General features: G+C 42.0%; 1 protein-coding gene across 10 annotated transcripts in view; it reads right to left on the bottom strand.

The window, feature by feature from the left end:
- The window catches only part of LOC144195011 (multiple C2 and transmembrane domain-containing protein 1-like), a 100,738-nt gene that overhangs the window by 2,577 nt on the left and 87,861 nt on the right, over positions 1-10,300 (bottom strand). For 7 of the 10 annotated variants that reach the window (XM_077714328.1, XM_077714319.1, XM_077714321.1 and 4 more), the window contains 3 exons: positions 10,113-10,222; positions 9,759-9,868; positions 8,288-8,385 (listed from right to left, as the gene is read on the bottom strand). The exons of 1 other annotated variant lie outside the window; for it this stretch is intronic. In XM_077714328.1, the coding sequence (XP_077570454.1) occupies positions 8,288-8,385; positions 9,759-9,868; positions 10,113-10,222 (318 nt within the window). Of the gene's footprint in view, positions 1-2,697; positions 2,924-7,386; positions 8,137-8,287; positions 8,386-9,758; positions 9,869-10,112; positions 10,223-10,300 lie in introns of those variants that run through there. 2 more of the 10 variants (XM_077714320.1, XM_077714323.1) reach the window with 2 other exon arrangements.

Below are 10,300 nucleotides of genomic sequence, written 5' to 3'. Positions count from 1 at the left end.
CTGTTAAAACACACATACGTACACAATACAGACACACACACCAACCGGTCAGGTGAAGCGAGCAAAGGATGCTTGAACAGCACACACAGCCTCCAGAGGCTCTCTGACTCCAGCTGTGTGGAACAGTGGCCTCAAGGAAGGGATTACACACTGATTACAACACATACTAACACACTGTTCAGCCCTAGGAATATACATAAACACATGCTTCCACAGATGTGAAATGGTGGCCTAAGGGAAGCCATCACAATCAAATAGAGGACAGGGCAAAGGCTCATGGGAAAGAGACATCAGAGTTATCATGAAGAGGAGGAACGAAGCACACAAAAAACATTGGAACCCTTTGATTGTTTTTTTCTTTTTTTCATTTTTGGCAGCTAAACAGAATAGATAAACCTTCTGGAGTTTTATGTATAATAAAGCATATGAGCGACTAAGGTACATTCGGACTTAACACATTTGGAGCACATTTAACTCGACTGCAATAAACGTCCAAAGGATTTTTACCGGAAGTACAGGTAGCAAGCATTTAAATGAATTGATTGGCTACTGTAGAGCCCTCAATGTTACTGAAACATGAGCATCTACAGAAGCACTCATGAGTGTCACGTACAACAGGGGTGGGCAAAGTATTCTACAAAGGGCTGCAGTGGGTGCGAGTTTTCGTTCCAACCAATCAAGATGACAACTTTTCACCAATCAGGTGCCCTGCAAGTGTTATCAGTGCATTGCAGTCAGGTGCTTCTTGTTTCCACAGAAACTTAATTGGTCAAACTGTCTGTGCTGGATCACTTGGAACAAAAACCTCTACCCAGAGTGGCCCTTGAAGAAGTGGGCAAAGCAGGCCCACCTCTGACCTGCAAAGACAAAAGAGAATTGCTTCCGAACACATTTTTAGAAATTCAGATATGTGAGTACCTCAGCCCAGTTGCCGCTCATGTATCTATTATGACAATCCAGACAGATCAGCCACAAATTGAGCGAACGTATCACCATAGCCCGTCTGTGGAATTCCTGCGAGGCGGATGTACTGTCGGCTACTCTGCCTGTCTGAATGAATGACATCCTCTTTGATTCTCTGCACTGACAACAAGTTGGCATCAGTTTGTTCACTGTGTTCTGTCTTGTAGTGGACAAGCGTAGTTTTGTCTCTGACGAGTGATGGCTGAACAAGCCTTTGTCTCCTGGTGCTTGTTGGAAGCTTTATGGCAATCCCTAGCATCGCGACCAGATTACTGACAGTCACAGAATCAACATTACTTTTCCCTTTTGGCCAATTCTAAAGGGTCGCTGAAATCATACGACACTCAAGAGAACATTCAAGGCTGCTTGGTTTCAGACCTTCGTGTCATTGAGAGGCAGATTGAACAGCAGAAAAAATAGAATTGCTGATGAGAGAATATTGCAGGTAGAGAAAACAAGACCGACATGATGAACGGACAGATAGTGGGAGGAAATTCAGACAAGTGAGTGAGCAACAAAGGAAGACGGACACGGCGAAACAATGACGGTAAAGAAGAGGTGGAAGTGAAGAAGAGAAGAAGTGGGTGAGATGGACAGAGACACACCCGGCTGATGACAGATACTGTTTTCAAGTGGGTGTGGATTCTTTTATAGTTCTGCCAACTAAAGCAGACAACAGGGGAAAACCCCCAGAGGCTGATTGCAGTTTATATGACCTGGTGTGTGCGTGCACAGTGGCAGCTCTATCGTTGTTCCATAACATTCACGGGAGACTGCCATTTGTGACATTGCTGTGTTGATACGTGAAGGTCTCAATTATAATTGTTATTTGAAATCATTATCTTTTTTATGGGCGGCCCGGCAGCTGACTGATTCACATGTCGGGCTCACAGCTCTGAGGTCATGGATTTTAATCCAGGTTGGTCCACCTGTGTGGAGTGTGCATGTTCTCCCTGGGCCTATGTGGGTTTTCTCTGGGTACTCCAGCTTCCTCCCACATTCCGTGGCCACCGATTCAAGGTGTCCTTGACCTCTGGGCCAAAGTCAGCTAGGATTGGCTCTAATACCCCCTACAAACTTTGTGAGGATAAAGCATTTCAGGAAATGAATGAAGGAATATCTTTTGTTTTTTATTAATTTAAATTTAAATTTATGTTATAAATGAAATTTACATATAAAATGAATACAACTAGAATTATACTTTACCTATGGCTTTCAGTTACAGTTGAATACTTTTTATACTATTTAAATAAGTGCCACCTGATGGTGATGTGTTGCCTAATTTTTGTTGCGGGTAGTGTGGGCTTGATTGCTACTCGATGGCACTGTAATTATGTGTGCCCAACGGGTGGCTGGTGACTGGTTTAAAAAAAAAAAATATATATATATATATATATATTTGACTTGTTGCAACCTGGAGAAAACCTGTAATTTGAGAAATTGCATCCAAAAATGTAAGATGTTCCAATTCGCTTTAGTTTTAGCATTGAAATCGTTTTAAATAAAGAACTATTGCCGACCTACTCATACAAAGTAAAGCTCCAATACTTTATACCTAACTTCCACATTCTATTTGATAACAAGCTTCAGTAAAGATACAAAACTAGGACAGCCATTGTACAGAATCGCATTTTAGCAGTCCATTACACGGCCAAACGCCTACAACAGGAGTAAAAAAAAAAGGGAAAGTGGCAATTTCAATCCACACTCCTGTCCAAACTAAAACTTTGCATGCACAAGCAAAGAAAAGTTTCTGTGTCTCTAAAAAGAAGTAGTGGATTGACAAAAACAAAAAGGTGAGCGAAAAAGAAACTATATCTCAATCAAACAAGCCTTTTCTCTCTGTGAAGAGCTGCCAGCCGGGAAAGAAAAGACGGGGGCTCATGTCTCACAGGTTCAATTCCGCCTCACAGGTGACAGGCCTGCCTGACGCTATACCCTTGGCTCCCGCTTGCCTCACCTATAATCATATACACGACAAAATAATGCAGACGACAAGCGCCAGTTAAAGTACAAAACAGAAGAAAAGGCAGAGGAAGCAAGGAGAAAGTGGGGCGTTAGCGAAAGAAAAGAAAACTGCATTTGGGTTAAAGTGAAATGTGGCGAGCACGTAAGCAATTTGGTAGCACAAGAAGGAAGCTTGAAGTGAAAGCAGACAACAAGAGAGGCAGTGGGTAAAGACCCAGCAGTGCTCAAAGGCTGCTCCACCCTCGCTCCGCTCCCAAATGTTGACAGTACAAGTGCAAAACAGGCTTTGAAGTGCGCTCGGCTGAAGAGGTGCCGTGTACAGCGTTTCGCTTAACAGTGTTACCAGCAAGGTGTTCCAAAACCTCACCCAATGTCTTCCAGAACCTTTGACTGCATGATGCTAGTATGGGCAAACAAACCAAAAGCCAGGTGGGTGGAATAAATCCCATATAAACCCTTTTTGCAGTGGGCACAATAATGCGTTTGGTACACTAAAGAGAGCATGAAGGTTTCAAAAACTGTAAAAACTCAATGAATGGTCCCTGGTAGTCCAAACTAATGTTCTGCCAAAATGTCCTAACCATAAAAAAAAATCCTACCAATGGCCAGTATGCTTGCACATGCGCACGCACGCCAGTTAAAAGTGGCAAGTACTTTTTATTTTTATTTTCTAGTCTTAATTCACCTTTTTATTGGCTCAGAATGCTTTTTCTTTGTGTTTTCCAGTCAGCTATTGAGTTATATTGTAATCTTGTGGTCACTAAAGAAAGTACTGGTTCTGAGTTGTGTGATTAATTAACTAGATGGAGTTGTGCTTAAGGAAATTCCATACAATGATAAACCAATACTGATCCATACATAGGGTGCATTGGATTACAAGGTGCACTACCAGCTTCTGAGAAAATGTAAGTATTTGGGGGGGAAAAAGTCTTTTAGTTGCATTTTGTTGTCCGGAAAATACGACAAGACACAGTAGTAGTTTGGCTGTGAAATTTGCCTCCAATAGGAAGTTTTGTAGGGGAAGGAAATGTTGGCAGAACAGTGGTCCTCAAGTGCTCCAATGGGTGCAGGTTTTCATTCCAGCCAATGAAGCAGATACATTTTCACTAAACAAGTGTGTTAAAAGTCTAATCAGTTGATTACAGTCAGTGGCTGCTTGTTTCAGCAGAAATCTAATTGGTTAAACTACATTTGATTGGAACAAAAACTTGTACCGACAGCAACTCTTTGTAGAATAGTCCCTGCCATCAAGAGAGAAAGGTCAAGGTGGCATAAACTAACAAGAAAACCAGAAATAAAAGTTTGTGGGGTTTTCCCCCTGCAAATTGGCAAAAACAAAGTTTGAAGTTGCCACATAAGGACAATGCAAAGGTGAACGAGACTCTGAGCGGACATGGCCGACAGCATCTGGCAACACATCATCCTTTAACTAGCGTGCCTTTGGTCCATTAATACACGCAGAGGGTTTAAATGAGTCCATAAATGTTGTCTAAAAATATGAATCTAACTCCCCGTTGTTCATTAGCTGCTTAATTGGAATTCACCCTTATTTTTTTCCACGGCTTGATAGCATGCCTTTACACCAATCATAAATGGCCACTTGGCACGCTAATTGCATTGGCCTCACTTACGCACTCCCCAGCTCACACGGCTAATGGCATTGTAAAACCTAGTATTGCAATGACGCCTCCCAAACGTCAGGTAGAGATGGCCCAGCCCCATAAAGGTCCTTGCTTTGGTCACTTTTGTGAGGACATGAACTCTCGGTTCATTTCCGTTAATACAATGTATGCTCTTACCATATACGCGTCCCTGGAATGTATGCATACCTACATGAACAGGTCTTTAAAATACTGACCGTAGAGAAATTTAGTACTTTAAGAAAACTGATCAGGCAGTAAGTGTCATCCTGTCTGATGTCTATGTACCACTGGAGATCTCATTTTATTCATGTGTGACAAAGTTGTTAGGTATCTGCAGTCATTTGTAGCGCACAATCTAATCAAAGAAAGCTCACTATTAATTTGGTGTCTTTAATAAGTGCAAGATGCAATCGTCAAAAAGCCATATTTCATATTTTCTCAAATATAGAATTTTACGATTTCTCTCATATAAGATGCTCCCTGTTTCACCATTTTCACCTCCATATTCATGGTTTTAATAGGTTCGTTCATATAAAGCCGGTGGCGAACACATAGCTCTCGAGCCGCATGCGGCACCCGTCCAAAATGAATGCGGCTCTTAGCTTCTTATCCTATCTTGTATATACTGTTGTTCATTGGCTCGTTCCATGTCTTATTTTTATTCTCTCTTAATGCATATTCAAATTCATCAGGCCTTGTTAAAAACAAATAAATAATATATAAATAAATATTTTAAAAATAATTTGGAAGATTGGATTTTTTTATGCTACTTCTGACGTAGGAGACCGCCAATCATCTCCGTGGGTAACGTCTAATGTGTTTGTGTCTGTCTGTTTTGGCAAGTCACTGTGTGGCAAAATAAAGTGTGACTGATTTGTGGTGTAGAGGTTAACTCGAGTGATTCCCATGTGAGAGGCTGGGGTTCGATTCCCAGATGGGAAACATTTTCCCTTAGTTGTTTCTATATAGTTGTAGTCAAGACCTTCCATTTATGACAAAAGAAAGTGTGGCCAAATTGTGGTGTAGAGGCTAAGTCACTTAACTCCCATGTGGTAGACCGGGGTTCAAATCCCGGTTGGGACACATTTTCACTTAGTTGTTTCTGTGTTCTTGCAATCAAGACACTGAAATGATTACAAAGGAAAGTGTAGTCACTTGGTTGGCGCAGAGGTTAGATCGCTGGACTCCCGTCTGGGAGACCTGGGTTCGATTCCCGCTGCTGTCGTTTGGTTGAAAATAATTGGAAAGAAAAATTGGTAAATAGAATAAGAAGATGAAAAAAAAGGAAAAATCTTTTTAATTTATATTAAACACTTAGTCATACTTTTCAGTAAAAGGTTATATTCCGAACTGCCTTCGGCAGTTCGGAAGACAGTTGGAGGGGCCAGTCTGTGTCGCGTTCTCGAGTCGGCCTTCGGCCGACTCTCGACCGCTTGCTTGGTCAGTGCACTGCCGACACCGGGAAGCGAACTCACGTTCTCTCCGTGCAAAGGCGAGTGTGCAACCCACTACACCAACTCGTGCCCCACTTATACATGGGTGTTGAAACGTTTTATTCAAGGAAACGGGGTGAAACACTTAGTCATTTTTTTGACAAAATCTTTCATCCACTACTGACGACTTATTCAGTTAGACACTTAGGCATTAGAACTTATTCTTTTAACTGAATAATATTGGGAAAATCTTTGCTTGCACTTGGATTTGAACCAAGGTCCACAGATGTGGAAGACTGATGACTTATCCACTGGGCCACCACCCTCTGAGAGTATCTGGTAGTATCTGCAGTTTTACCTCCTTCATTTACCTGAATAATAGTGGGAAAAACATTGCAGGCACTGGGATTTGAACCCAGGACCACAGAGGTGGGAGACTGATGACTTATCCACTGGGCCACCATCCTCTGAGATAATTTGGTAGTATCTGCAGTTTTACCTCTTTCATTTACCTGAATAATAGTAAGAAAATCATTGTAGGTACTGGGATTTGAACCCAGGACCACAAAGGTGGTAGACCGATGACTTATCCACTGGGCCACCATCCTCTAAGAGAATTGGGTAGTATCTGCAGTTTTACCTCTTTCATTTACCTGAATAATAGTGGGAAAATCTTTGCAAGCACTAGGACTTGAACCCATGACCACAGAGGTGGGAGACTGATGACTTATCCACTGGGCCACCATCCTCTGAGATAATTTGGTAGTATCTGCAGTTTTACCTCCTTCATTTACCTGAATAATAGTGGGAAAATCAATGCAGGCACTGGGACTTGAACCCAGGACCTCAAAGGTGGGAGACTGATGACTTATCCACTGGGCCACCATCATCTAAGAGAAATTGGTAGTATCTGCAGTTTTACATCTTTCATTTACCTGAATAATAGTGGGAAAATCTTTGCAAGAACTAAGGCTTGAACCCAGGACCACAGAGGTGGGAGACTGATGACTTATCCACTGGGCCACCATCCTCTAAGATAATTTGGTAGTATCTGCAGTTTTACCTCTTTCATTTACCTGAATAATAGTGGGAAAATCAATGCAGGCACTGGGATTTGAACCCAGAACCTCAAAGGTGGGAGACTGATGACTTATCCACTGGGCCACCATCCTCTAAGAGAATTTGGTAGTATCTGCAGTTTTATATCTTTCATTTACCTGAATAATAGTGGGAAAATCTTTGCAAGCACTAGGACTTGAACCCAGGACCACAGAGGTGGGAGACTGATGACTTAACCACTGGGCCACCACTCTACAGGATAATGCAGTAGTATTTGTTGTTTTGTCTCTTTCCACTCCCAGATCATACTTAGAACTTTATGGTACCTTCAAGTGGGAAAAGTTAGGTAAGCATAGCAAAGCAGGATTTGAACCCAGGTCCACAGAGGTGGGAGGCCAATGACTTATTCACTGGACCACAGGCTCCCAAAAGTAAGCAGTATTATTTATTGTTTTGTCTGTTACAACTACGTACTTAAGTTGAGTATATAAAAAATAAGACATTAGCTCTTAAATGATCACTCATGAGCGTATGGGCACCAGACCAGAATGCCCCTCACCGGCAAGCCCTCATTAGGGTCCTTGTAAAGGCCTTGTACCTGCTGGGTTTGTGCCCCTTTACATCCCTCTCCCTGTAGACTCCAGGTGGGTCAGGTGGTTGTATTTCACCAGAGGGGACAGTTTAGACTAATTTAATGTGACGGCTACCTGCCTCGTGCAAATAACAGCCAAAGAAAAAAAAATTGCCCATGATGGTAAAGTTGCACAAGGGTCGAATCGGGGAAGAGCAAAGATTATGACCTTGTAAAGATGAAAGACAGCAAGCCATCAAAGAGGAAGTTTGACCACACTAATGTGGCAGGGGATTGGTGATATCATGAGGCCCCAGGTCACAAAATCTGTGTTTGTGCTTGCATGTGTTGAGCCAGGCACAGCAGGGCTTCACGGATACGACATCATCTATTGGTGCACGATTACACCACCATTTTCACAAGTTGCTGTTTAATTGCACTTTAAACTGCATTATGTTATGGGCCGCTCAGCATGGCAGACTGCATTTTCATGCCTTCACTGTTGAAAGAAGGATTTGTAGGAAATCTGATCTCTAAGTTAATGTGGAAGTAAACCATATGAATCTGGACAACTGCTGATCTACACTTAAGTGCCAACATGATTTTTTTTTAAACAAAGCTTTAAATGAGATGAGAAAATGTCTACGCACCACTTGGACGTCAGAGGGCACTCTGGACAAAAAGTCTAAGATCTCGTTGTTGTCAATGGCGTAAGGGTCTCGCAGCTTCTTAGTGAATTTATTCACCCCTGCAGCAAAACAAGGAGAACTAATTTGGAACAGGAAGTCTTTAAGTGCAAATTAGTATTTTTGTTCACCAAAGGTCCACCAATGTTAGATACTACTGTACAGTAAATTACATAGGTAAGAGCCAAATGTGTTTTTTTTTTGGGGCATACTAGAGCAGCAGTGTCAAACTCATGCTTGCCGTGAACCACATAATATTTTTTAGCTTGGCACAAGGAATCAACTAACCGACAACTCACCAATCAAATCATTCATTGATTCATTTTCCGTACTACTTATCTTCACAATGGTAGTGGGGGTGCTGGAGATTATCCCAGTCAACTATGGGCAGGGTGCAGAGAACACCCAGAATTGGTTACTAAGCAATCGCAGAGCACAATGAGACGAAAAACCAATTACGCACACACTCGCACCTAAGGACAATTTAGAGTGATTAACCAGCTTAGCATGCATGTTTTGGGGATGTGGGAGGAAACCAGAGTAACGGGAGAAAACCCACGCAGGCATGGGTGGAACAATCAAACACCACACAGGAGGGTCAGACCCCACCGGGAATTGTACCCTTGATCTCAGAATTTTGATCTTGATCTCTCAAAAAAGAGGAACGTTTTAGGTCTATTTGTTTTTTATTTTAATGAAAAAAATTACAGGAAATATTCTCTTTTTTCTACCAATGTATTACTAAGGGAAAAATTATGTCCTTTTAATTTATATTGTCCTCAACCATTCATTGTTATTTAAATTTTAGGGTTGTTATTTATTTTTGCTGGCCACATAAAATTACATACTTTTGGTCTAAAGCTGGTCACCGGAGATTTGAGTTTGACACCTGTGTTTTTTGCTAAAACAGACTTGCCTTCACTCTTTTATTCCCATTGATAAAAATAGATGTCTAATCATGTCGTTCTTTTAATCATTCTGCTATGAATTTAAATTAGTTTATCACTAGCAGGCGTCCAAACCATTTGAACATTCATTCGCAGATCTCGCAGTTGAAATGGAATGGAGGTCTGTCACGTCAATGGCAGACAGCGACTTAAGGACATGATAATGATAATGTTTCAAAGTCACTGTATGCAATAGAAATCCAATTCATTTGAACTGGGGGTGCTGTCAGTTGGACTCAACGACTAAATAAAATGAGCTATAATGCTGCATACTGTGTTAAAGAAATTTACAAGGAGTGAACCATCTTGTTTTGTTTTACTTCAGTTCAATGGACATTGTTCTGCCCCTCACTAATTAAAAAAATCAGATGAATGACAGATCGTATCTGAAAAAAAATCCAATTTCGATCACTTGTATCTCAAGGGACCACTTTTTAGGTAAACGCACGTTGGCCGGGCACAAACACTCCTGCTGATCTATAGCTTACCCCATGCTAGCACAATGTATCGTAACGGGATGAAGTAAACAATGAGGGTTGCCATTCCAAGAGCGACCATGGCCAGCCAGCTTAGGAAAGGCACAGTCCAATTAAAGGTGCTGGAAAGAGAGGAAACAGGGTTGTGAGAAAATGTTGCCAGGGGGCGCCGTCAAGGTGTTTAAGCAGTATATGATTCAGGAGGATCATGTTTGTGATGCTGGCGACCTTTGCCGGCAAGTAAGTTCTAATCAGGCTGGCAAGGCAAAGTAGGGCAACCTGGCATTGCGGAAAAAACACCGGGACATGCAGAGCGTAGCGTAAAGCACAGTGGGCCGGGTGCCGAGGAGCAGGCTTACGACTCACTTTTTTATCCTCTCGCCATAGGAGGCCACTTCATCCAGCGCATTCTGCACACTGATACACACGTCCTGAATGGCATAAAGCTTGTTCATGAAGCCCTTTCTCTCAGAGTCCTGCAAAGGCACAGATAGGGTTGTGGGCAAGGCAGGAATAAACAGACAGGGTGCAACCGGAAGAGCAAGGAAAGAGAA

This window comes from Stigmatopora nigra, chromosome 4 (assembly GCF_051989575.1).
Source record: "Stigmatopora nigra isolate UIUO_SnigA chromosome 4, RoL_Snig_1.1, whole genome shotgun sequence".
NCBI lineage: Eukaryota > Metazoa > Chordata > Actinopteri > Syngnathiformes > Syngnathidae > Stigmatopora > Stigmatopora nigra.
This window is presented reverse-complemented; position numbering and strand designations above follow the sequence as displayed.